This window comes from Urocitellus parryii, chromosome 1, assembly GCF_045843805.1.
Source record: "Urocitellus parryii isolate mUroPar1 chromosome 1, mUroPar1.hap1, whole genome shotgun sequence".
Taxonomy (NCBI): domain Eukaryota; kingdom Metazoa; phylum Chordata; class Mammalia; order Rodentia; family Sciuridae; genus Urocitellus; species Urocitellus parryii.
The window spans coordinates 283247093-283273747 of record NC_135531.1 but is presented as its reverse complement, the minus strand read 5'-3'; the positions used below and the strand labels follow the sequence as shown (position 1 = coordinate 283273747).

Sequence of the window (26655 nt, the reverse complement as noted above, 5' to 3'; positions counted from 1 at the left end):
AGTGTGAGGACCTGTGAGGATCTGTGTGAGGATCTATGTGAGGATCTGTGTGAGGATCTGTGAGGATCTGTGTGAGGATCTGTGTGAGGATCTGTGAGGATCTGTGTGAGGATCTGTGTGAGGATCTGTGTGAGGATCTGTGTGAGGATCTGTGAGGATCTGTGTGAGGATCTGTGTGAGGATCTGTGTGAGAATCTGTGAGGACCTGTGAGGATCTGTGTGAGGACCTGAGAGGATCTGTGTGAGGATCTGTGTGAGGATCTGTTTGAGGACCTGTGAGAAGATCTATGTGAGGATCTATGTGAGGATCTGTGTGAGGATCTGTGTGAGAATCTGTGAGGACCTGTGAGGATCTGTGTGAGGACCTGAGAGGATCTGTGTGAGGATCTGTGTGAGGATCTGTGTGAGGACCTGTGAGGATCTGTGTGAGGATCTGTGAGGATCTGTGTGAGGATCTGTGTGAGGATCTGTGTGAGAATCTGTGAGGACCTGTGAGGATCTGTGTGAGGACCTGAGAGGATCTGTGTGAGGATCTGTGTGAGGATCTGTGTGAGAATCTGTGAGGACCTGTGAGGATCTGTGTGAGGACCTGAGAGGATCTGTGTGAGGATCTGTGTGAGGATCTGTGTGAGGATCTGTGTGAGAATCTGTGTGAGGATCTGTGTGAGGACCTGTGAGGATCTGTGTGAGGATCTGTGTGAGAATCTGTGAGGACCTGTGAGGATCTGTGTGAGGATCTGTGTGAGGATCAGTGTGAGGACCTGTGTGAGGATCTGTGTGAGGATCTGTGTGAGGATCTGTGAGGATCTGTGTGAGGATCTGTGTGAGGACCTGAGAGGATCTATGTGAGGATCTATGTGAGGATCTGTGTGAGGATCTGTGTGAGAATCTGTGAGGACCTGTGAGGATCTGTGTGAGGACCTGAGAGGATCTGTGTGAGGATCTGTGTGAGGATCTGTGTGAGGACCTGTGAGGATCTGTGTGAGGATCTGTGAGGATCTGTGTGAGGATCTGTGTGAGGATCTGTGTGAGAATCTGTGAGGACCTGTGAGGATCTGTGTGAGGACCTGAGAGGATCTGTGTGAGGATCTGTGTGAGGATCTGTGAGGATCTGTGTGAGGATCTGTGTGAGTTTCTGTGAGGATCTGTATGAAGATCTGTGTGAGGACCTGTGAGGATCTGTGAGGAACTGTGAGGATCTGTGTGAGGATCTGTGTGAGGATCTGTGAGAGGATCAGTGTGAGGAACTGTGAGGATCTGTGAGAGGATCAGTGTGAGGATCTGTCTGAGGATCTGTGTGAGGACATGTGAAAGGATCTGTGAAGGTCTGTGTGAGGATCTATGTGAAGATCTGGGGGAGGATCTGTGCGAGGGTCTACGTGAGGATCTGTTTGAGGACCTGTGCATGGAACTGTGAGGATCTGTGAGGACCTGTGAGGATCTATGTGAGGATCTGTGAGGAACTGTGAGGATCTGTGTGAGGACATGTGAAAGGATCTGTGAAGGTCTGTGTGAGGATCTATGTGAAGATCTGGGGGAGGATCTGTGTGAGGGTCTATGTGGGGATCTGTGCGAGCATCTGTGAGGATCTGTTTGAGGACCTGTGCATGGAACTGTGAGGAACCTGCTCACGGCCTCAAACCTGCTGCCAGTGTCTCAAGAGCTTTTAAGGTTTACGTCCTTTGAGCTGGTGGGGTTCCTCCTGGGTCATCCTAGAGAATGGCTGGGGTATGTGCCCAGAGAAATGGCACAGCCCTTGGATGGCGCCCAAGTGCACCTCCATGGTGTGGGCACCGGGGACGGGGCCTGTCTGCTGGCCACAGCAGTGCTCACCTAACTCTTCCCAGCCAGTGCATGGAAAGCAGGTAGATGTGGAGAGTCGCTGAACACCACAGTTAGTGAAGTCAAGCCTCCTGCAGTGCCCACGAGCTATGATTCCCAGCAGCCAGTGCCCGGGGCAGGCATGACCCGGGTGACGGTCTTTGCCTTAGAGTAGTGGAGAGACTTGGGGTGCTCCTGCTGAGGGGAGGGGAGGGCAGTCTAGCACAGGAGGCTGTGAGCTGGCTTCTGGAGGACAGGAGGGACTTGGGTGGGAAGAGGGTGTCCTGTGGCGGGGACAGGGACGCAAAGGGGCGGCGGAGGGCACGAGGCTCAGATAGTCTTGGCCACGTGGGGCTTTTCCCTTGGTCAGTTGCTGGTGGGCTTCAGGGAGGGGGATGGGCTCAGATCAGTCCTAAGGCAGGACGCCGTGGCCAGCGATGCCCATACTTCTGGGCTCGGGCCCAGCCAAGTGGCCCAGACGCAGCAGGGATGGACCAGGAAGGCCCTGAGGGATGGCCAACTCCTCCTTATTCTAGCCCAGGGTGGAGGTGCCAGCAGGGGGCACCCAGGGCTGGAGAGGCCTGGGACAGGCGGCCAGCTGACCCTATCCTGCCCTCACCCCGCCTGCGGCTCTGGGGCCCACAAGGCAGGCTCTGTGCTCCCTCCTCCTCTGCTGCCCTCCTGGGCCCGGGCTGACCATGAATATCCCCACAGAACAAGAAGAAGAAGAAGACAGACTTTATCCCCTACCGGGACTCCGTGCTGACCTGGCTGCTCCGCGAGAACCTGGGTGAGGACTGACAGTCTGCCTGTCCCCGGGGCCCTATGTCCTCCCAGGGGCCATGCCATCGTCCCACCTGGGAGGTCCAGCCACCAGGCCTCCTGCCCTGTCTGGGCCAAGGCTGAGGTGGCCCAGAGGGGTGGCTGCCCACAGTGCACCGTGCAGGCCTAGGTGAGGCGCTACCCGTAGTGCGCACCCAGGGCACGTCCAGGGAGCCAGGAAGCTGCAGAGCACTGGCCCCCAGCTCCTGCCGGGTGAATCTTGGTCCCCACCTGTAACAGGGACCTGGGACACAGAGGTTCTGGAGAACCCTGCTTGCTGGCTGGGATTTGGGGGCTGCTGTAGATTTGCCCTTGCCCCCATCTGCGTCCTGAGCAGTGAGCGTCACAGGGAGATGAAGATTGGGTGTGCCTGACATTGACCCTGTCCCTCCCAGAAATGCCTCCAGGGTCCCCCAGCTGTGTGTAGCTGCAGAAGCGGTGCTCAGGAGGTAGACTGAGTCTCGGGCCCACCTGGTGGCCTGGCTCTGCACCTCACGGCCAGCTGGGCTGGAGCCAGCACCCCTGCCAGGCAGCTCTGCCTGTGGAGAAGAGGGCAGGTGGGCCCCACTGGGGGGCAGAGGTGTCCTAGGAACTGCTGTCCTTCCACCTGGGACACAGGGCCATGCCAGTGTTAGCCCTAGTGTGGAGCAGGGGGGATCCCCTGTGTCACCCTTTTTGGGGCCTGACATGGCACTTTGCCCAGGCCCTTCTTGCTGTCACCTCCAAGTCCCTGTGGGAATTCCCTAGGGAACCACTTCCAGGACATGGCCCGTGGACACAAGTCCCTGGGGTCAAGCCGGCAAGACCGTCCATCCCGACCTGGCACACTGACAGGCAGCCCTCCTGAGGGCTGGGGTGGGTCAGCGGGTGATTCTGTTAGGACTGCTGAGGTGGCTGCCCCTGATAGGACATTCATGGCCCGAGGAGCCAGGGCACCAGCAGGGTGTAGAAGCACCCAGCCCCACGCCCCCACCTCAGCCTGGAGACTAGAGGCCCCACGCCCCCACCTCAGCCTGGAGACTAGAGGCCCCACGCCCCCACCTCAGCCTGGAGACTAGAGGCCCCACGCCTCCACCTCAGCCTGGAGACTAGAGGCCCCAGGCCTCCACTGTGGTGACGAGTGTCCTTGGGAAGGACGGTCCCTGCCACTGTCTGCCCGAGGGTAGCCTGACTCGTGGGGGGAGGTGAGCAGACCTCACTGGGCTGAGAGCTCTCTGTGCTTACCCGGGCTGTTTCTGCAGGTGGCAACTCGAGGACCGCCATGGTGGCCGCCCTGAGCCCTGCGGACATCAACTATGACGAGACGCTCAGCACGCTGAGGTGCGCCCAGCTGGGGCCCGCTCTCCCCGCCCTGGGGGGGCCTTCATGCTGGAGGTCCTCCTGGACCCCCTGAGGCTGGAGGTGGCTGATCTGAGGCTCCTGGGCCTTCCTGGGCCCTGTTCTGCTCTCACCCCCCTTCAGGATGCCACGTGGGCCTGAAGGCCAGGCAGGGCCCCGGTGGCTCCTGGCTGGAAGCCTGCCAGTGAGCAGAGGAGGCAGGGGTGGCCTCCTGGGTGGGGACACTGGGCCTCAGGAGGCTGCCGAGTTTGGCTTTGCAGTTTCTGGCCTCCTGAGTGTGCTCAGTGGGAGGCGGACCTGCACCCGTGGGAGCCCCTGCACCTCCTGCACCTGGGTGCTGAGTACGTGAGCTAGACACGTGGCAGGCAGCCACCTTCCCGCACCTGAGCCCCTGGGGCCTCATGGGGACAACACACATCTGTCCCTCCTCCTTGGCCTCAGTTTCCTCAAGTGGATGAGGAGGGCTGGGTGACCCCCCCCCCCCAGGGTCTCCTGTGGCCACTGGCCGCAGAGTGACCCCTGGTGGCCCGGTGAGGAGTAGAGCTCTGCTCCGGGTCTGCTGAGGGGCCTGTCCCAGCCCACCCCTCTCCTGCCCAGGTACGCGGACAGGGCCAAGCAGATTCGCTGCAACGCCGTCATCAATGAAGACCCCAACAACAAGCTGATCCGGGAACTGAAGGATGAGGTGACGCGGCTGCGGGACCTGCTTTACGCCCAGGGCCTGGGTGACATCACCGACAGTGAGTGTCTGCAGCAGCCTGTGCCGGGGACCTCCGACCCGGGCTCCTCAGCATCATGGCCTCTCTCCTGGGTCTCTGCCTGCTGGCTGGGGCCGGGGTGGGGACCTGCTGAATCCCCCGCCTGCTCAGCGTTCCCAGACTGCCTCTGGGTGGGAGGCCCTTGGTGGAGGCTCTGGGCAAGGGCTGAGGTTCTTGGCCTGGATGGAGGTGCATGGTTTGGGTTTGAAGCTGGCCCAAGCAGGCCAGAGATGGTTTCCTGAAAGCCCGGCAGGCCCCGGTGCTGCCCACCTGTGTGCCCACTCTGAAGACCTCTGCTGCCTGCGTGCTGCCGCCTGCCCACCCTCGAGCGGGCGAGCTGGCCCTCTGGAGACCAACCTGCTCTTGTGTTTCTCTGTCTTTCCTCCCCCACGCCTGCCCTCCCCTGTAGCCAACACTGTGCCCGGAGGACCCAAATGTGTGTATTCCCAGCGCTGCTCTGCTTGTCCGCTTCCAGCCCGGCCGCGGGGGCACAGGGCAGCACGGGCTGGGAGGGCAGGTCCCCGCAGGCGGAGGAGCCCCTCCCTGCTCCGCCTCCCCGGGCGCATTCCTGGTCTCCTCACCCCCCTGAAACCGAGGCAGCTGGAAGTGGGCTGCCGCCCAGGCCTTCTCAGGCCCAAGTGGCCAAGGCAGACCCTCTAGCCCCTGAGCTCCCGTGCGCCAGGGCCAGGCGGGCCGAGGGCTCGTCCCAAGCTGTCCTGGTTCAGGCCCACCTCCCCCTGCTGTGGCTCCAGCTGCCCGACCCCAGGCCCTGGGAGGGAAGTGCTGGCTCTGAGTGGCTGGCAGGTGCTGGCAGGTGCCACCCGGTCCTGACCAGCCTGTCTCCTCTGGTCCTGACCTGGCTTCTCCCTGACCCCGGGGCAGAAGGCCCAGTCTCTGGTGCTCTCCCACAGTGCTGCCCTGTGCTGGCCGCTGCTCTGCTGTGTGTGCTTCTGCTGGGGGGCCCGGGCATCCCCCTCTAGGGTGTCACAGCCCAACTCCTGGGCTTTGGGGCAGTTGAGCCCTGGGGTGGTGGAGGAGCAGGGGGCTCCCCCAGGAGGGCTTCCTGCTCACCCCCTCTTCCAGGTGTGTTCAGCAGGACTGGACAGTTGGTGCCCCCTGGCCCTGTAGCTGGGGTGTGTGGTGGCCCAGGAGGGGTTGGGGTGAGGGTGGGTGGCCCACCTACAGAGGGTGAGGATGAGCTCAGGGTCCTGGGTGCAGGGCAGACGGGCCCAGTGGGCTCAGGAGCTCCGGCCCTGGCTGCACAGGCTGCGAGGTGCCCTCGCAGGCCCTGGATACAGGTGCGTGGAGCACAGAGGGCCCAGGAACAGGGAGGTGGTGGGGAGCTCAGCCGAGTACAGAGGGGCGTGGGCGCTGCTGCCCGGGAGAGCTCCGTGGCCACACAGGGGCCTGCCTGTGCCACCGCAGCCGAGCAGGAGAGGGCTCCGGGAGGCCTGCGTGTGCTTGTCCTGGGGGACTGCCTGGCCGTGCCGTGGTGTCTGTCCTCTGGCTCTGTCCCAACTGCGTCTCTCTTTTCTCTCCCTCCCCTCTGTCTGTCCCCTCGCCTTCCCCTCCTGCCCTAGATGTGTCGGACCTTGAGAACAATAACCGTGGCAGGGCCGAGCTGAGTCAGGCCCCTGACAATCTCTCCACAGTGACCAACGCCCTGGTGGGCATGAGCCCCTCATCCTCGCTCTCGGCTCTGTCCAGCCGTGCCGCCTCCGTGTCCAGCCTCCATGAGCGCATCTTGTTTGCCCCGGGCAGCGAGGAGGCCATTGAAAGACTGAAGGTGAGGGACAGGCTGGAATGAGGGCCCCAGGGGGCGGGCGGCGGACACAGGCTGCAGGGCCCAGGTGAGTGCGGAGAGGCGACAGGTCTGCACCCTGGGTGTGGGCCCAGCCCTGCCCCCCCCACCCCCCGGCACAGTGCCTCCTGACAGGCAAGCTCTGCAGCAGCAGATTCCGGACGCCCACCTAGGTCAACTGTGGCCTGTTCCCTGCCCGCCGGTGGTGTGTCCGGGCATCCTTGGGCTGCACAAGGTTTGGCCAGTGTGCAGATGAGCTCTGGACAGAAAGTGCCGTGAAGGACCCAGGGGTGATGTCAGGTGGCCTGTGGCCTGGCTGCCAGCGGGGAGGGAAGCCCTGGGCGTGGGGCACTGGGCAGAACTCGCTGCATCTGATGGCATGAGCCGGCGCCTGGTGGGGAGCTGGGTGGCGCAGTGCCGGCCCCTGGTGGTCTCGGCAGGTGGTGGCAGTCCCGCCTGCGTCCCGTGAGCCACACTCACAGGAGGGAAGGCCGCGTGGCGGGCAGGCTTTGAGCCCCTTCTGGGCTGCCCCGTGCCTCCGGGTGCCTCGCGTGCACCCCAGCCACAGGCACTGTGCCTGCAGCACTTCATGCCCGGGCTCCTTGGTCACCGGTCACCGGGCCTGTGGTGCCGAGCTGTGCAGGGAGTGGGCCAGACCGGGGCTGAGGGGACCAGGCACGTGGCCCAGGCGAGGCTGATGGGAGAGGCCGAGTGTGTACCAGGAGCGTGGGGCCCCCGGGGTGTGCCTGGCCTTCTTGGGGCTTGGAGGGCCCTGAGCTGTGTGTGGGAGGGACACCCCAGGTGCCGGTGGGGCTCTGTGTTCTGGACGGGACCCTGCTCAGAGCTGCCACGGAGCCCTCTGGGACACCAGGCTGGCTTCCTCCTGTTTCACGTCACCTCCCCATTCTCCCGGCTGTACCCAGAGGAAAGCCTCGTGTCCCTGGGTCCCCACCTGGACCTTTGGATCCGGTCCTGGGCCCTCCCTGCCCTCTTGGCCGCTGCCTGCAGGACCTCACCCTGCTCCCTCTGCTCCGCAGGAGACAGAGAAGATCATCGCGGAGCTCAACGAGACCTGGGAGGAGAAGCTGCGGCGGACGGAGGCGATTCGGATGGAGAGGTGAGAGATGGGGACACTGCGGCCAGGGCACAGCCCGGGAGTCTGTGGCCCAGGCAGGACACACACAAGCCCCGGCCACCAGCACTGGGCGCCTGGGCCTGGGGGTGGCCGCACCCCAGCCCAAGACAAACCTGGTACCTACCTTTGACCAGTGACCCCAGCTCTGGTGGTGCTGGCCACTGGCCATAGAGGCCTGGCAGACAGGACCCCTGAGGGAGCATGGTACAAAAGGTCTCACCAGTGGACGCCTAATTCACTGACCAGACAGGATAAGGCCTGGGAGCAACTGGGTGGCTCTGGGTCAGTTGGTCAGGCAGGCTGAGGCCAGTCCTGGAAGTCCCCTGCAGCTCCTGCTGACCCCAGCTCTGTCCCCCAGGGAAGCACTGCTGGCTGAGATGGGTGTGGCCATGAGGGAGGACGGTGGCACCTTGGGTGTGTTCTCTCCCAAAAAGGTAGGAGCTGGGCCCAGGTCTGGGGGGCTCCTGGGAGGAGGGGAGCAGGCGGGGGTCTGGCCAGGCATCAGGGTGGCTGTTGAATCACAGCCAGACTCCCCTTCCCGTGGGGAGTCCTCGTGGCTTTGGGACATGAGATAGGTGTCCAGTTGCCTGTGGTAAGGACTAGGTCCCCTGGGGACAGGCAAGGGAAACCAGGCCCGGGCTGCCACCTGAGACACGTGGGCCCAGCCCTAGCCTGGAGCCCGGGCCTCTCCCAGGAGCCCCTAGCCCTTGTCCCCCTGGGCCCCAGACTGGAAAGGCAGCCTGTGGGCAGCAGGGTGGTCAGGGGTCCAGGAGGACAGTCCACCTCCAGGCTGAGGAAGGGCTGCCCTGGGGGAGGTGGGACTTGCAGCCTGCCCATCTGAGCAACAAGGTACTGGGCACTTTCAGGGTGGCCTCCCTGGGCACTGGCCTTCTTGGACTGGACCCTTTGGGGATGATCCTGCACTGTGAGCTCATGGAGTGTGAGCAGGCCTTGGGAAGAGGCCAGTGCAGGGCATCCTGCGGGCCCTGGCCAGGCCACCAGGCCACCTACCTCAGGCTCTATGACCAACGTGCGGGCGCATTTCCCAGATGGTGTTGAGCCTGTGCATCTCACACACCCCCAGCCAGAGTCTGGTCTGCCCCTAGGCAGCAGGCGGGACCCAGCTGTGCTGCACCTGTGTCTCTGCCAGGCCTAGCCAGGCTTGACGCTGCCCGCATGTGCCAGGTGCCTGGTGGAGGCACCAGCCAGGGGGCTGGGCAGGGTCGAGACCTGGCCAGGGCAGCAGCATGTACTAAGGTCCAGGGGCAGGAGTGCCTGGGAGGAACTGCAGACAGGGCCCAGCGGTGCCCCGATGGGGCTGGACTCCACACACCTCCTGAGCAGGCTCTGCTCTTGTCTGGAGCAAATTGTCCTGAGGCTGTTGGGAGCCCGGAGGTTGGGCACTCCCTTGGGAGACTAGGCACCTGGAGTCCTCGGCTTTGTTGATGTCCCTGGGTGTGTGCACTGCTCAGGAGTGGGACCGCCAGGGACCCCACACGAGAAGCTAGGCGTCCCTGGGAATCTGGTGTCCCTTGGCCCTCCCTAGGACCCGCATCCACTCAGGGAAGGGGACAGCCTGATGTTGGTCCCATGACTGGTGGCCAGGTCTCTCCTGCCTGCCCTGGGATTGACAGCTTGGGGTCCCTGTGGGACACAGGGAGCAGGGCCAGCCCGGGCCTCTGCCCTGTTGCTGGACTTCCCCTAGGACACAGCTGGGTGATGCCCTTCCTGAGCTCAGGGAGGGCGGGGGCCCAGGGAGACCCTGGGTGAGTGGGGAGGCAGTGAGGCCAGTCCAGGGCCACAGTGGGTGAGGCCTGCAGGGGCTGATGGGGTGGGCCTGGGGCAGAAGGCCGTGGGGACAGGCCTGGTAGGGGGGTGCGTCACCTTGGGCCTGGGCTGGATTTGGTGGGCCTGGGGTAGGGGAGCTGGCCTCCACACCCCCGTGGCTCCGGGGGACGTCCTTCACAACCTCTGTGCTTCCTGGTCCCGAGGGCCAGTCCTGGTTTTCTGACCCGCTGAGTGGCAGATGGGGAAGGGTCCCGGCGTCCTGCAGGAGCTCTGCCGTTGAGACCTTCCTGCCTCTCCTGCTCTCCTGTCTCGTCTGCCAGGCTGGGGCTGCCGGGGTCTGGGCCTGGGGAGGCTTGGGTGGGGTGGCCAGTGGCCCTGGGAGAGGTGGCCATCCCATCTCCTGCCCCCAGACTCCTCACCTTGTGAACCTGAACGAGGACCCGCTGATGTCCGAGTGCCTCCTGTACTACATCAAGGACGGCATCACCAGGTGGGCACTGGCAGGGTGGGCTGGGCGTGGGGGACTCCCTGTTCCTACAAGCCTGTGCTACCCCACACAGGGCCATCCAGTTGGTCACCTGCTCTAGCAATACTGCTGCCCATGCTTGCTTCTGAAGTGACCCTGTGTCTGCTCTGGGCTGTGGATCCCAGGGCTGGGCTGCACTGGGGTCCTCTCTCCCCTCACTGCCCAGCACCCTCACAATGCCCTTCTGGGGCATTTCCCTAAAGATCCCAGCTGGGCCTCCCCAAGGCTGCCTGTGGGCACAGGTGGGCCAGTGGGTGCCCTCATGGGTGTGCTGGACCTGTCTATGCTGCCAATGGTCCTCTTGCCCCCCCCCAGAGTGGGCAGGGAGGATGCCGAGAGGAGGCAGGACATTGTCCTGAGCGGGCACTTCATCAAGGAGGAGCACTGTGTCTTCCGGAGCGACTCCAGGGGAGGCAGTGAAGGTGTGTGCTCCCCACCCCTCTGGCCCCGTGCTGCTGACCAGGCCCCGGAGGGGTCTCTTAGAGGAGCCGAAGCCATGCATTAGGGCAGAGGACAGCTTGGGGACAACTCCCTTGGGTCCTGAGGGAGGGCCTGGTGCCTCCCATGGCCAGGGGTGCTCCAGGGAGCCCAGTGTCTTGGAAGACGAGGGGTGGGACGTGGGAGGTTGGCAATGTGTCTGGGAGCGTGGGGGTGTTCTGGCGGCAGGACAGCGAGCCAGGAGGAGAGCCCAGTCCAGGCTGGAGGGCTGTCTGGGGACCTGCTTCCTGCTGGCTGTGGAGCGGCCATCTGCCTATTGCCTGTCTAGCGGCCGCCTTCCAGAAGGTGGCGTTGCCCATCTCTGGGGGCCTGCTGCATTGTGGCAGTCAGGGCAGCTCCCAATGGGAGTCTGACCAGCCTCTGGCCTGCAGATCTGCGAGTGGAGCTCACTGTCCCCTTGGCCAGCTCAGGAGGATGGTGCTTCGTGTCCTCGAGCAATGTTGATGACAGTCAGCTCTCCCTGACTGTCCCCAAAGCGTCTGTCCTCTCCAGTTCGGGTGGGGTGAAGGCAGAGGACTCTGGGGTGCCCTGGGGAGAGTCAGCCAGTTACCCATTACCCACCTGGAGACCTGGGCAGGGCCCTGGCTTGGAGCCCTGCATGGCCTCGCCAGCCCCGTCTTGAACACCCACAGCCCCCTCTTAGAGGTCACTTTCCTCCTCTACTGAATGAGCAGAGAACCCACCTCCTGCGCAGGGTCAGGCAGGCTGAGCTGCTGAAGTGACCGTCCCTCTAAGCTGACTTTGCCTCTGTCTTGTAGCCGTGGTGACCCTGGAGCCCTGTGAGGGGGCAGACACATACGTCAATGGCAAGAAAGTCACTGAGCCCAGCATCCTGCGGTCAGGTATGGCCAAGGGCAAGAGGGATCACGGAGTGGACAGGGCATCAGGGGAAGCCCCGATCCCCATGCCCAAGTCACCCCTTCTCCGTGTGAAGCCCCCTGTGGGCATAGCCCATGCCCCGTGGGTGGCAGCTCTGCAGGCTGTGGGCTCCTGACTAGCTTGTGAGCCTCCCCACGCCCCACCAGGCACTGGGCCTGAGCACCAGGACCCCAGGCCTGAGCAGAGAGCCCGGGCTGCACACGGAGACCCCACAGTGGGCTGGGGCTGCTTGGGAAGCCAAGGTGGGACCCGTTCCAGAAGAGGCTCCTCCCCGGGCTCAGGATGGACACTTGGTGGGCTGGGCTGGGAGAGAGGGCTGGAGGGCAGCGTGGTCAGTTGGTGTGGGGTTGGCCTGTTGTCCAGATGTGAGCATCCTGGTGCCCCTGGTGTAAACCCAGGTGCACGTGGCAGAAATTCCCTTCTTTAGGGGAGTTGGACAGGAAGTGCCATCTGGCTTTTGCCTGGGGTCAGTCTGGAGAAAGCAGAGCAGGGTGCAGAGGCAGCCAGGGCCAGAGCTTGGCTGAGGGATACATGGCCTAGGTGAGTGGCAGACTATAGGCCAGGGAGGGTCCAAGCCCCAGGCAGGCAGCAGGCCCGAAGCTCCTGGGCGGGAGAAGACTCACCATCCGCAGGTAGAACTTCCTTCCTCTGTTCACTCCTAGGGCCTTCCACTGATTGATGGAGGCCCCCGCACCGTAGAGGAACTCTCTTTTCACATATGGTCAGCTGGTTGCTGATGTTGACCACATGTCCGGGACCACCTCCACAGCCACACCTAGACAGTGCTTGGTGGGATCACTGGATGCTGTAACCTGGCCAAGCTGACATGTTAAACTGACCATCCATCAACCTTGGCCAGGAATGAGCTCTGGCTGGGAATGAGGAGGTCCCTCTGTCCACCCCAGGGGTAGGGAGGTGGGAGGTGACCCAGCCTGCCTTCACCCTGAGGGCCTCCTTGTCTAGGAGTCTTCAGAACTCCAAAATCCTGCCTTTGGGACCCTGAGGGCACTTTGGAGGGACACCAGAATACCCTGAGGCCATGGAGGCTCATCACCTGGGGTGGGCAGTCTAGACAGACGGCTGCTACTGTTCTCGGTCATTTCAGGGTGTGTTCTGTTGCCCAGGAGCCTGGGGCAGGTTCTGGGCCCGCCCAGGGGAGACCTGGGTGCCCACCCAGTGTGTGAGCTGAGCACAGGGAGGCCGGGGCAGTGACTGGGTGAGGGTGGCCGGGCTAGGGGCTGAGCAGGACTGAGGGGACTTCCTGCAAACACTGGGGCTCAGGTGAGGGCAGAGCAGGGGAAGTGAGGGCTTCAAAGGGGCCACACAGGCAGGACTGTCCAAAATCAGCAGGCACTGCCCCAGGGGCCCTGTAGATGCGTGGGTCCTGAGAGGGGTCCAGCACTGGGGTTGGGTGGCAGGCCTGGACCAAGGTCAGCCTCCGGCGCTCCCTCCTGACACTCTGGCTGCCCCAAGGACCAGCATCTGTGGCCTTCCCACCCTGGGCCTGGCAGCCCTGCCCTAGCCCTTCCTGTCCAGAGGGAGTGAAGGGGAGAAGGCCCTGTGGACCCACAGCCCCTGCACATCAGGGAACGCCCTGGCCGAGCGCTCGGGGGAGGGGGACCAGAGTGGTGACTGCCACACTCTACAGGGACACTGGAGGTCGCAGCAGACCACAGCTGCTGAGCAGGGAGCGACTCAGGGGTTGGATCTGGGAGAGAAGGAAGAGGCTGAGGAGGAGAGGGGCCTCCCTGGAGAGCTGGGAGGGCCGGACAGAGGAAGTACCTGCACCCCCTTCCTTCGTCTCCCTCTCTCTCATGGCCACTGAGGCCAGCCTTGCCTCTGTCCCCCAGGAAACCGCATCATCATGGGTAAGAGCCACGTGTTCCGGTTCAACCACCCGGAGCAGGCCCGCCAGGAGCGGGAGCGCACGCCCTGTGCGGAGACGCCGGCGGAGCCTGTGGACTGGGCCTTTGCCCAGCGTGAGCTGCTGGAGAAGCAGGGCATTGACATGAAGCAGGAGATGGAGCAGAGGTGAGCCTGGGGCAGGCCGCTGCCCGCCGCGCCTGTGGGCCTCCTGCGCTTACCTGCTGCCCCCTTGCAGGCTCCAGGAGCTGGAAGACCAGTACCGCCGGGAGCGGGAGGAGGCCACCTACCTGCTGGAGCAGCAGAGGCTGGTAAGGACCCGGGGCCCTCTCTCCCTGCCCTCTCTGTCTGCCCCGCCTCCTCTGTGCCAGGGCCACCTGTCTCCCTGTGAGCCCAAGCCTTGGCCTCTCTCTGCAGGACTACGAGAGCAAGCTGGAGGCCCTGCAGAAGCAGATGGACTCCAGGTACTACCCAGAGGTGAACGAGGAGGAGGAGGAGCCGGAGGACGAAGGTGAGGGCCTGAGTGGGGAGGCGGCCTGTTGCCCCAGGGGGAGGCCTCCTGGGCCAGGGAGCAGGTGGAGATGGGGCTCTGGAGGCCGAGCAGCAGCAGGCCAGCACGGCCGTGCACACACATGAGGGTGTGGACGGGTGGCCAGGGCTGAGGTGGCAAGTGCTTGGCATGTGCCTCACCATGTGACCTGTGGAGATCAAGGGCCACTGTGTCCCTCTCCCAAGGACGCCCTTTCCCTGGGGGGCCTGGAGCCCTGCTCTGGGTGCATCTGGCCTGCTCTCCTGCCTCCTCTCCTGGGGCCCCGTCCCCCACTGCTGGCCTGCGTGGCCTGTTGGCTACCACTGGCAGACTCCCCCAGCCCCACCTCAGCCTGGTGCTCGGGACCACTGCCCTTTATCTTGGGCACCTGGGCGTCTACATGGCTCACTTGCAGAGCTTTCCACCAGCTTCTTCATTCTCTTTAAAATAGGGTCCCGAGCATGGAGCCCCAGGCCCAGGCCCTGAGTGGGAGGGGCTGACCAGAGCTGCAAAACCTGGGGCCTCCCAGTCCCCCACCAGGCCAGCCTGCCCTTGCACCTCTGGAGGGGGTAACCTTTCTGTGCACGCTGGGCCCAGAGCCAGCCTGTGCTCCCACAGCATGACCCTGCTGCCTGGACCTCCTAAAGGTTGAGCATAGTGGACAACATAGCTGCCCGTCTCTGACAACCTTGTGGCCTCCTCCACAGTGCAGTGGACAGAGCGCGAGTGTGAGCTGGCCCTGTGGGCCTTCCGGAAGTGGAAGTGGTACCAGTTCACGTCCCTGCGGGACCTGCTGTGGGGCAATGCCATCTTCCTCAAGGAGGCCAATGCCATCAGCGTCGAGCTCAAGAAAAAGGTGGGTGCTCACTCTGCTGGCCATGCCCGTCCTGTCCCTCTCAGCCCAAGGTGGACAGCAGGGCCCTGCCTGACCTTGGCCCCAGAGTGGGCAGCAGAAGGAGGTTCTGGGACTGGCTGAGATGGACAGCTTGCCCTTTCTGCTCAGGGAAGGTGTTGGCCAGGAGGGGACTCGGGGAGCAGGACCTCTGCAGTGTGGCTGGAAGGCTCAGTGCCCATGGGCACCAGTCAAAGGCTCTGAGGTCGGCAGGAAGCCCCACTGGGGACCTGGTTCCACTCACCAGGGACTGACGATAGGCCATCTTCCACAGGTCCAGTTCCAGTTTGTCCTCCTCACGGATACCCTCTACTCCCCACTGCCACCAGACCTGCTGCCCCCAGAGGCTGCCAGAGACCGGGAGACTCGGCCCTTCCCCCGCACGATAGTGGCCGTGGAAGTGCAGGACCAGAAGAATGGGGCCACCCACTACTGGACGCTGGAGAAGCTCAGGTGTGGCTGGTGGGCAGTGGAGTGGACAGTGGGGCGGGCCCTCCCCCAGGACAGAACCAGGGCCAGGCTCGACCTTCGCACAGGGCACACAGGGGGTCTCCTGTAATCCAGGGCTGTGGTCAGACCTCAGAAGTAAGAGGAGGGAGACTGAGGCCCACAGACGCCAAGATGGTCCTTCTGGAAGGGAGGGAAGGGTCATGCCCCTGGAGGTCCTGTGGGCAGCAGGGCACTGGATGGGCACAGCCAGGCCTGGAGGGTGGAATCAGCGTCCCCAGAGCCAGGAGCTCGGGGGCAGCAGGAGGGGACTGGGCTCCTGGCTCCTCCCTTGCACCCTCCCACAGCAGCTGCACCACTGAGGAGCCGCTGGCCCTGTGGCTCGGCTTCCCTGGCCTGCGGACCCACTGTGCTTTGTGCTTGTTCTTAGTCTATGAAAGGTGACCGCGTGGGGGCAGATGCCATTGAAGGCAGAGCAGAATGTCCCTGCAGCTGCTAGGAGGGGACCCAGGGCAAGGGGGGAGGCACCAGGGCTGGCCAAAGCAGGAAGGCCAGAGCTTCTGACCGCCTCCTGGCCTGGTGACGTGGGACAAAGGGAATGTTGGCTTGCATGTGGGAAACCAGGGAGGGAGGAGGTCAGGGGCACTCCGAGTCATTCATTGGTGTATGACAGGTGGGCTCCAGGAACCGCTAGGCTCAGGGTGGGAGGTGGCAGAGGGCTGTCCCCACCAGAAAGTCCCCAAAGTGTCCCAACATCAGAACATGGAAGACCAATCATGGGATCCACACTCTCCTCTCTGTGTAGCTCACACACACGTGTACACACATTCAACAGTGGACACAGGCACACACACTGATACGCACACTGGTCCACACACACAAGACACGTACAGACAGTGGTAGACTCTGGTAGACACACACACGGGTAGATGCACCAGTACTCATACTCTGATACACTGGTAGACACACGTACACACATCAGCACATGCACTGGTACACACTGCACACACACAATGGTAGATACACAATCTGGCACACTCCCATGCACCCTGGCAGACACACACACCACACACACACACACAGGGGTCCACACATGAGCACCCTGCAGACCTCTGGGCTCCATGCTCAGGGTGCCTGCCCCAGGCAGGGGTGTCCCCTGGGAGTGGGTGGGTCCTGAGCACTGAGCCCTGGGCTCTGCCCAACACTGAGCTCACCTGAGCACGATTTCCAAGACATTTTCTTAGTCTTCCCTGCCCCGTCCCTGCCTCCCCTCCCGCCTTCTGGACCTTTGGGCTCTGTTTCTGAGCTTTGCTGGCGCCTCTCCTCCAGCCGCTGCCTATGGGGGTCCCTGCACCCCTCAGGCCAGCTGCAGGCTTGTGGGCTCAGGAGGTGAGTCTGCCTGTCTAACTGCAAGTGCGTCTCCCGACTGGCCAGTTCCGAGGGTCTGGGGGGGTTTCTGTGCCAGGCCCACGGTGGCTGGCCCGGGCCCACACAGTGTGCTGTGCCCCACAGGCAGCGCCTGGACCTGATGCGCGAGATGTACGACAGGGCCGCGGAGGTGCCCTCCAGCGTGGTGGAGGACTGCGACAACGTGGTGACCGGTGGAGACCCCTTCTATGACCGCTTCCCCTGGTTCCGGCTGGTGGGCAGGTGGGCGCCTCCTCCTTGCCCTGGCACAGCATGTGATAGCGAGAGGGCAGTGGGAAGAGCGGCCTGCCCCCAGGCCTGGACCCCGCTGGTCCTGGCCCTGACACAAGGAAGGAGCTCTGCTCCGCCTTGTCCTGCCCCACCCAGGCCCCTGTCCCCCGCCCGCCACTCCTCACCACACACCTGTGGGCCGCAACCTCAGGGCATGAGATGGGTCTCACCATTGCCACCCTGCCCACTCTGTGTGACTCCCCAGCAGCTGGGGCCTTGGGCAGGTGTCCTTTGGGGTGGGAACACAGAGGCAGGGCTGTGCCCCAAGCCCTAGAAGCCGTAGAGGCCACCACCTCCTTCCTGGTCTCTGGTCTGGGGTCTGTGCCCAGCCTCTGACCCCACACAACAGTGGCATTCTGAGGTCTTCTCGATGGCCTTGGGGATGCCTGGCTAGGACCCCTGTTCTCCATCACACCATTGGTGCCTTCCAGAACCTTCTGGAGCCTTCCAGCTGACCACACGCGTGGTTGGCTCCAAGCCTGGGCTGGGGTGGGATTCTGGTCCTCCTGTCTTTAAAGCGCATTCTCGGTGGTGTGTGTGCTGGGTGGGGTTCACACAGAAGCGTGCCCCGGCCGCCGCCTCCCGCGGGTAGCTGGTCTTAACCTCTCTCTGTCTTGTCGTACTAACCTCAGTCCAGTCATCTCTGGCTGCAACAGCTACCCTCTTCTCAACACATGCATGAGCGAGCGCATGGCTGGTCTCACCCCCTCCCCCACCTTCTCGAGCCCCGACTCCGACGCCACCGAGCCTGCCGAGGAGCAGAGCGTGGGGAGGAGGAGGAGGAGGAGGAGGAGGAGGAGGAGGAGGAGGAGGAGGACCTGGAGGACGACGTCTTTCCGGAGCACTCGCTGTGCGACGGCCGGGACCCGTTTTACGACCGGCCCCCCCTGTTCAGTTTAGTAGGAAGGTTGGTGAGGCCGAGCAGAGCATGCTGGGGAGGAACCAGCTCTTTTGCACAGGAGCACTGCTGTGGGCACGATCAGGCGTCAGGGTGTGACCCCGGACCCCCCCAGCCAAGGCAGGCTGAGGGGCTGGCCTTCCGAGGCAGGGCCTGAGGGAGCTGGGGCTCCCGTGGCGGCCCCGTGGGCACTCCCCTCCTGGAGATGAATGCTCTGGCCTAGTGGTATAGGGTCGGGGTCCAGCTAGGGAAGAAGCAGCCCTGGAGCGCAGCGTGGCCACCGGCCCATGGCACTGGATCCTGTAGGTGGAACTGCTTCTATGGAGGCTGCAGGAAACCTGGGACCTGGCCGTGGCTCTGGCCCTGGTGCCCAGGTTCTACCCTATCTCTGTGCAAGGACTGGGGTGAGAGGTGAGGAAGGAGCACCCCCAGTGGAGGGGTGAGAGGTGAGGAAGGGGCACCCCCAGTGGAGCCAGCTCATCCCACCGCGGCGGCTTCAGTCCCTCCAAAGAGAAGGCAGTTCCCTGTGTGCATCCAGCGCCACTCTGTTCTGGGGAAAGGAGCAGGACTTGGGGGCCAGCCTAGGGCAGGCAAGAGCCCCTCTACTGCCCCCCATGAGGGGCCTGGCAGAGGTGAGGGTGTTCTCCCAGGAGGTCACGGGGAGAGATGGACCCGTGGCCCAGGGCCCTCTGGGCACCTGCCCTTTGCAGCAGGAGCTGGTCGTTAACGGCCCCCAGGTGTAGGAGTGGCCAAGGTCAGGAGGTGGAACAGAGGCTGTGGGGAAGCCGAGACCTGGGGCAGAGGACCCGCCTGCAGGTGGACCTGGCACCCACTGTTCCTTCTGTTCTCATGGAGGGATGGAGACAGGAGAAGGCAGGTCCAGCAGCCTAGTGCCGCTGTCAGACGCTCGGCTCCTGATGGGAACAAAGTGCTCCCACACGAAAAGGTGTCCGTCAGCTTCAGCAACTTTTCTTGAAGTTAGATGGTTTCCTGGGGCCAGGCATTTCCAGAAGAAAACTTGACCCGCAGGCTGGGGGCAGCCCCTGCAGATCAGGAGATTGGCTGGGCTCCCAGGTGGAGGAGATGGCAGGAAAGCCCCCTCCCCTGTGAAGGCAGCCGGTCCCCATGGCGCATGCCATGGACTTGCTCTGATGGGTTTTCCCTGGCTGTCACCAGGCTGGCATCAGGAGATGAGCCAGACACAAGTAGGTGATGTCCCCCAGATGTCCGAGCCTGGACCTCACTCTGCTGGGCCCGGCCGACTCCAGGCAGGTTCCCCTCGCCAAGCCCCAGGCTCTAGGGCCAGACCTCAGCTCCTGCTGGGGTTGGGGAGTGGCTCCGGGTGTCAGGTAGCCAGGGGTCAGGGCGTGCAGGGACAAGAATAGGGGAGAAATGGGGTGTGGGCCCTGCAGTCTCAGCAGAAAAGAGCTGGGTCCTTCCAACGTTTTTCCCCTCTTGTGGATTTGAGATTTGACAAAACTGCCAAACGGAACAAAAGTTGTCCTTGAGAGGCCTGGCCCCCGGTGTCACGGGAGGTCGCCACAGGCTTCATTTGGAATCATCCTGATCTTTTGGTTTGGCAAGAATTGGCTTCTCCCGCTCAGCAGCTAAGCAGGCCCAGCCCTGGGAAGGACCCCACCGTTGATTTTCCTTTTATCCTTCTGGTAGCTGCTGGCTCTCTCTCCAAAGCTTAAGCAAAATTGGGTGGCCCACTCTGGTCCCCTATGGAAAGGCGTCCCTGGGTCCCAGCATGCGTCTTGCACCTCACCAATCTGTGGTTAGCGCTGCCTCCTCCCTCCGCTCGCCACTCGGCTCCCTCCTCCCTCCCCGCCTCTCCTCTCCGTTTCAGTCTGCTTCAAGGTGCTCTTGACAGAGCCAGGGGCCTCTCCCCATGTCCAGGGTCAGGTCCCTGGGGGCTCTGCCTGTGGAGGTTGTACTGCCCAGTGACCTGGGGAAGCCATTGTGTTGTTGTCCACAGTCCAGGCTGAGGAAGTGGGCCTGAGGCCTCTGCTTCCCCCGGAGGACTAGGTGCCTCCAGGAGAGGGGGACACAGACAGTGGGTAAGATGGCACTGCAGACAGGGGAACTAGGGCACTGCAGCCTAGTTCCTGGGCAGTGCTGGGGGAGGGGGACGAGCCCAGGCTCCAGGGCAGTATCCAGCACTAGGTGATAATGCTGAGCCAGCGAGAGGCAGTGTCAGCTCTGTGCACCCCGGGCCCCCTCAGCACCCACTCCAAGGGCTCTGTGCCAGACCCCTCAGCCCACCGGGCCAGTATACCTGTGGGTGGTGTCTCCAGGCCCTGAGGGCAGCCGGCTGTGCAGGGGGGTGTAGCAGAGCCGTGCTGTCAGGGTCAGGACTGGGGCAGTTGTCTGGTCCCCAGAGTACCTGGCACTACTGTTGGGTTGCCTGGCACCAGGAGGGCTGATGAGACCAGGCCTGGAGAACAGTCCCTGCTGGACAGAAGCCCAAGGCCCCAGACGTGGGTCCCTGGAGTCCGGCACCACCTGGTCCCATTGCTCAAACTCTGGGTGCATGGCCTGGATGGGGTCCCCATGGGAGCAGGGACAGGGGTCTTCAAGACTCAATTTGTGGCCCCTCAAGGCTGGTGCTGCCACTGGGGGTGGTTAATGCCACTAGGGGTCTGAGTGGGTCTATCACCATCTCCAGGTGGACTGGCAGGGGTCTGTGGGTTGGAGGGAAGAGCCACAGATGCCCCTTTGCCTTCTCCAACACTGACACCGGAGCTGTCACTGGGTCCTCAGACTTCTGCCAGGGTACCCCTCAGAATGTCCAGAACGGGTCAAGGGCTAGAGAAGAGGGAGGCTTTGGCCACAGATCCCAGTGGCCCTTTGATGAGTAACCTCTGGGCCTCCAGCCAAGAGGTCCCTACAGGCTCTACCCCACAGCCCCTCCCTCGGGGGCATGGTGTGGCTGCATCTCGCATGAGGACGGTGGTGGGTGCTGCCATGTTGGGCCCTCTCCAGAGACGGAGCGGGTTCTGAAAGGCCAAGGATCTGGCTGTGCTGACCGAGTAGGGAGCTGGGGGACCTGGAGTCGGGGACCTGCAGTCACAGCCCTGGCGCCACATCCACAGTCAGGCCTGCCAGCTCTACTTTGGTGCCCCTAGAGGGAGCCAGGGGGACGCGCTGCTGTGTGGGAGCCAGCTCTCCAGCATCCTACCTGCTCTTAGGGTGTTTGCCCTGTGCTTCAGAGACCTTCTGGGGCCGTTATTCCTTGGGTCTTTGATTTATGCCCAGGGGACTTAAAGGGCCCCCATGTGACTTCTGGGAACCTGAGCCAACAGGTTGACACGCAGCAGACCCCCTCCCCCCCGCCAGCCCAGGAGGCTGCAGTGGTTTTCAGGCAGGTTCCTGTGAGCCCCCCCAATGTCCAAATCCTGAGCCGGTGCCACCAGGACCTCCCCACTCCTCTTCTGGATGCCCAGTCGGCTCTACCTGGAAAGGAGGGCAGGCGGCTGAGTGGGTAGGTTCTGGGCTAAAAGCAGAGCTGAGCTGATTGTTCTCACCCCAGTGTGACTCACCAGGTGGCCCTTCCTCATCAAGGTGACTCCCTGGAGTGCCCCCAGGAGGTGCTCCCATTCCTAGGAGGATGCCCCTCCTGTTGCTAGGAGGGTGCTCCACCCAGGAGATGCTCCTGTTGCTAGGAGGGTGCTCCACCCAGGAGGTGCTCCTGTTCCTAGGAGGGTGTCCCACCCAGGAGGTGCTCCTGTTCCTAGGAGGGTGCTCCACCCAGGAGATGCTCCTGTTGCTAGGAGGGTGCTCCACCCAGGAGGTGCTCCGGTTCCTGGGAGGGTGTCCCACCCAGGAGATGCTCCTGTTCCTAGGAGGGTGCTCCACCCAGGAGGTGCTCCTGTTCCTAGGAGGGTGTCCCACCCAGGAGGTGCTCCTCTTCCTAGGATGGTGCTCCACCCAGGAGGTGCTCCCTGGGAGGGTGCTCCACCCAGGAGGTGCTCCTGTTCCCAGGAGGATGACCCCATTCCTAGAAGGGTGCTCCATCCAGGAGGGGCCCCTGAACAGTGGGGGCGTTCTCCATAGCAGCCTGCCCACCTGGCTGGGTGGCACAGGGTCCTCCAGGTCTTCTCTATCCTGGCTGCCCTTGTGACCCTGCATGTTGGCCAGTTCAGGGCATGCAGAAGCCACCCCAGTGACCATGTCCTCTGCCCAGGTCAGTCCTGGCACCAGCTGGGGCAGCTAACTGCTGGCTGGGAACAGAGGCTCTTGGAGCTCTGGGTCACTAACGGGTCAGGTGGGGTTGTGCCGTGGGTCTGGGGGTGTCCTCAGGGCACTGGCCAGCCACCCTGGGCACTGGCTGACTCTGAGTAGCTCTCACCCACCACAGGCTGCATTGATGGGAGGGGCTCAGGCTGGGCCCGTGAGCAGCAGGGCTGGCCAGGGAAGGGACATCATAGCAGCTGCAGGTCGGGTGCAGCGCAGCCTGGCCCACCAGGTCCTCCAGTCCTTGAAGCAGGCTGAAACCCCCCCTCACCTGTTGTCTTCTCGGACGGCCACACCTGGGCTCTGCTGGGCTGTGCCCTCTGCTCACCGAGGTCCACTCCCTGGCCCCCTCGTGCCTCTCCTGTCTCATCAGCACTGCAGACCCCACGACCCCTGCCCAGCGCCTCGCTCCCACACCCTGGCTGCCCCGCGGCTTGGCTCTGCTTTGCAGCTTCTTGTCATGTTGTCCTCGGCCGTGCTGTCACTGCTGCCACTCAGAGCATGGGGGGTGGCCCCTGATTGCGGCCTCTGCTCCCCAGGGCCTTCGTCTACCTGAGCAACCTGCTGTACCCGGTGCCTCTGGTGCACCGCGTGGCCATCGTGAGCGAGAAGGGCGAGGTGAAGGGCTTCCTCCGCGTGGCCGTCCAGGCCATCTCAGGTGCGTGTGGGCGGCACACTGGGCCCAGAGCCCGGGCCGGCTCTGCCTGTGCCGCAGACGCTGAGGGCGGAGACCGGCCTGTGGGCATGGTGTTGGCAAGGACCAGCCTCCCCTGGGCTGCCCACTGGTGGGGCCTGAAGCTCCCCTGGGCCCAGCTCTTGGCTCTGACCTCCTAGACTCCCCTCTGCTGACCAGGGATTTGGGCTAAGCCCAGGGAGGCCTGAGCCTGCCCCATCAGGCGGCCCAGAGGGACCCAGAGACCCTTGGCCCCCTCCCTGCAGCCAGCCCACCCCACCCACCCACAGGCTTCACAACCACAAGGAGGGCCTGCAAACAGAGCCCCTGCCCACCTCTGCCTCTCCTAGATCCCCGCCCCTCAGACCCTCCCTCATGTGGGCCTGAAAAGGCAAGTCCCTCACCCTCAGGGGCAAGACCTTCCCACTGGCCAGCCACGGAAGCTCTGGGCCCTGGCGGCTTCCTTGTAGATGGGGCCAGGTTTCAACGCATCCCACCTGAGAATGTTGCCAGACCAGGCGAGGACGTGGGTAAAGTGTGGCTGGCCAGGGGCCTTCAGGTCAGACGTGCCAGGTGTGATGGTGGTTCCCGGCTGCCTTCTCAGCGCGCACAGGGGACTGCTCGGGCCCCACCCATGGCACCTTCCAGTCCTGCAGTGTGGACCTCATCCCACAGGGAACCCTGGGGAGGCAGTGGGCCGACAAAGGCATCTCTCAGCTCACCTCTCAGCTGCTTACCTCCCCAGGTGCTCATATCCCCAGGTGCTCACCTCCCCAGGTACTCATCTCCTCAAATGCTCACCTCCCCAAGTGCTCACCTCCCCCAGGTGCTCACCTCCTAGGTGCTCATCTCCATGCTCACCTCCCCAGGTACTCATATCCCCAGGTGCTCACCTCCCCAGGGGCTCACCTCCCCCAGGTGCTCACCTCCCCAGATGCTCATCTCCTTCAGTGCTTACCTCCCCAGGGGCTCACCTCCCCAGGGGCTCACCTCCCCAGGTGCTAATCTCCCCAGGTGCTAATCTCCCCCAGGTGCTCATATCCCCAGGTGCTCACCACCCCAGGTGCTCATATCCCCAGGTGCTCACCTCCCCAGGGGCTCACCTCCCCCAGGTGCTCACCTCCCCAGATGCTCATCTCCTTCAGTGCTTACCTCCCCAAGTGCTCACCTCCCCCAGGTGCTCACCTCCCTAGGTGCTCATCTCCATGCTCACCTCCCCAGGTACTCATATCCCCAGGTGCTCACCTCCCCAGGGGCTCACCTCCCCCAGGTGCTCACCTCCCCAGATGCTCATCTCCTTCAGTGCTTACCTCCCCAGGGGCTCACCTCCCCAGGGGCTCACCTCCCCCAGGGGCTCACCTCCCCAGGTGCTAATCTCCCCAGGTGCTCATCTCCCCCAGGTGCTCATATCCCCAGGTGCTCACCACCCCAGGTGCTCATCTCCCCAGGTGCTCACCTCCCCAGGTACTCATCTCCTCATGCTCACCTCCCCAAGTGCTCACCTCCCACAGGTGCTCACCTCCCCAGGTGCTCATCTCCATGCTCACCTCCCCAGGTACTCATATCCCCAGGTGCTCACCTCCCCAGGTGCTCATCTCTTCAGGTGCTCACCTCCCCCAGGTACTCATCTCCTCAAATGCTCACCTCCCCAGGGGCTCACCTCCCCAAATGCTCACCTCTCCAGGTGCTAACCTCCCCAGGGGCTCACTTCCCCAGGTGCTCATCTCCTTCAGTGCTTACCTCTCCAGGTGCTTATCTCCCCAAGTGCTCACCTCCCAAGGTGCTCATCTCCATGCTCACCTCCCCAGGTGCTCATATCCCCAGGTGCTCATCTCCCCAAATGCTCATCTCCCGAGGTGCTCACCTCCCCAGGTGCTCATCTCTTCAGGTGCTCACCTCCCCCAGGTACTCACTTCCCCAGATGCTCATCTCCTTCAGTGCTTACCTCCTCAGGTGCTCACCTCCCCAGGTGCTCACCTCCCGAGGTGCTCATCTCCCCAAATATTCATTTCCACTTGATCCTCATCTCCCCAAATGCTCATCTACCCTAGGTGCTCATCTCCCCAGATGCTGAATTCTCTGGGTGCTCACTTCCCTAGTTGCTCACCTCTCTGGGTGCTCATCTCTCCAGGTATTTACCTCCTCAGGTGCTTTTCTCCCCAGGTGCTCATTTCCCCCAGGTGCTCACCTCCCAGGTACTCACCTCTGCCAGATGCTCACCTTCCCAGGTGCTCTCCTACCCAGGTCTCCTAGGTGCTCACCTCCCCAGGTGCTCACCTCCCAGGTACTCACCTCTGCCAGATGCTCACCTTCCCAGGTGCTCTCCCACCCAGGTCTCCTAGGTGCTCACCTCCCCAGGTGCTTACCTCCCAGGTACTCACCTCTGCCAGATGCTCACCTCCCCAGGTGCTCTCCCACCCAGGTCTCCTAGGTGCTCAGTTCCCCCAGGTGCTCACTCCCCAGGTACTCACCTCTGCCAGATGCTCACCTCCCAGGTGCTCTCCCACCCAGGTCTCCTAGGTGCTCAGTTCCCCAGGTGCTCACCCCCCAGGTACTCACCTCTGCCAGATGCTCACCTCCCCAGGTGCTCTCCCACCCAGGTCTCCTAGGTGCTCACCTCCCCAGGTGCTCACCTCTGCCAGATGCTCACCTTCCCAGGTGCTCTCCCACCCAGGTCTCCTAGGTGCTTAGTTCCCCCAGGTGCTCACCCCCCAGGTCCTCACCTCTGCCAGATGCTCACCTCCCCAGGTGCTCTCCCACCCAGGTCTCCTAGATGCTCACCTCCCCAGGTGCTCACCCCCCAGGTACTCACCTCTGCCAGATGCTCACCTTCCCAGGTGCTCTCCCACCCAGGTCTCCTAGGTGCTCACCCCCCAGGTAATCACCTCTGCCAGATGCTCACCTCCCAGGTTCTCTCCTACCCAGGTCTCCTAGGTGCTCAGTTCCCCCAGGTGCTCACTCCCCAGGTACTCACCTCTGCCAGATGCTCACCTCCCCAGGTGCTCACCCCCCAGGTACTCACCTCTGCCAGATGCTCACCTTCCCAGGTGCTCTCCCACCCAGGTCTCCTAGGTGCTTAGTTCCCCCAGGTGCTCACCCCCCAGGTAATCACCTCTGCCAGATGCTCACCTCCCAGGTTCTCTCCTACCCAGGTCTCCTAGGTGCTCAGTTCCCCCAGGTGCTCACTCCCCAGGTACTCACCTCTGCCAGATGCTCACCTCCCAGGTGCTCTCCCACCCAGGTCTCCTAGGTGCTCCCCTCCCCAGGTGCTCACCCCCCAGGTCCTCACCTCTGCCAGATGCTCACCTCCCCAGGTGCTCTCCCACCCAGGTCTCCTAGGTGCTCACCTCCCCAGGTGCTCACCCCCCAGGTACTCACCTCTGCCAGATGCTCACCTCCCCAGGTGCTCTCCCACCCAGGTCTCCTAGGTGCTCAGTTCCCCCAGGTGCTCACCTCCCCAGGTACTCACCTCTGCCAGATGCTCACCTCCCCAGGTGCTCTCCCACCCAGGTCTCCTAGGTGCTCAGTTCCCCCAGGTGCTCACCTCCCCAGGTACTCACCTCTGCCAGATGCTCACCTCCCCAGGTGCTCTCCCACCCAGGTCTCCTAGGTGCTCACCTCCCCAGGTGCTCACCCCCCAGGTACTCACCTCTGCCAGATGCTCACCTCCCCAGGTGCTCTCCCACCCAGGTCTCCTAGGTGCTCACCTCCCCAGGTGCTCACCCCCCAGGTACTCACCTCTGCCAGATGCTCACCTCCCCAGGTGCTCTCCCACCCAGGTCTCCTAGGTGCTCACCTCCCCAGGTGCTCACCTCTGCCAGATGCTCACCTCCCCAGGTGCTCACCCCCCAGGTACTCACCTCTGCCAGATGCTCACCTCCCCAGGTGCTCTCCCACCCAGGTCTCCTAGGTGCTCACCTCCCCAGGTGCTCACCTCTGCCAGATGCTCACCTTCCCAGGTGCTCTCCCACCCAGGTCTCCTAGGTGCTTAGTTCCCCCAGGTGCTCACCCCCCAGGTACTCACCTCTGCCAGATGCTCACCTTCCCCAGGTG

General features: G+C 63.2%; 1 protein-coding gene across 1 annotated transcript in view; it reads left to right on the top strand.

The window, feature by feature from the left end:
* The window catches only part of Kif1a (kinesin family member 1A), a 63837-nt gene that overhangs the window by 10889 nt on the left and 26293 nt on the right, over window positions 1-26655 (top strand). The window contains 18 exon segments of the mRNA XM_077795294.1: window positions 2536-2611; window positions 3885-3963; window positions 4579-4721; window positions 6392-6525; window positions 7578-7657; window positions 8034-8109; window positions 9874-9953; window positions 10305-10411; window positions 11246-11329; window positions 13217-13397; window positions 13468-13540; window positions 13647-13740; window positions 14466-14614; window positions 14925-15103; window positions 16610-16747; window positions 17428-17558; window positions 17561-17702; window positions 22469-22587. Coding sequence (XP_077651420.1) covers window positions 2536-2611; window positions 3885-3963; window positions 4579-4721; window positions 6392-6525; window positions 7578-7657; window positions 8034-8109; window positions 9874-9953; window positions 10305-10411; window positions 11246-11329; window positions 13217-13397; window positions 13468-13540; window positions 13647-13740; window positions 14466-14614; window positions 14925-15103; window positions 16610-16747; window positions 17428-17558; window positions 17561-17702; window positions 22469-22587 — 2065 coding nt within the window.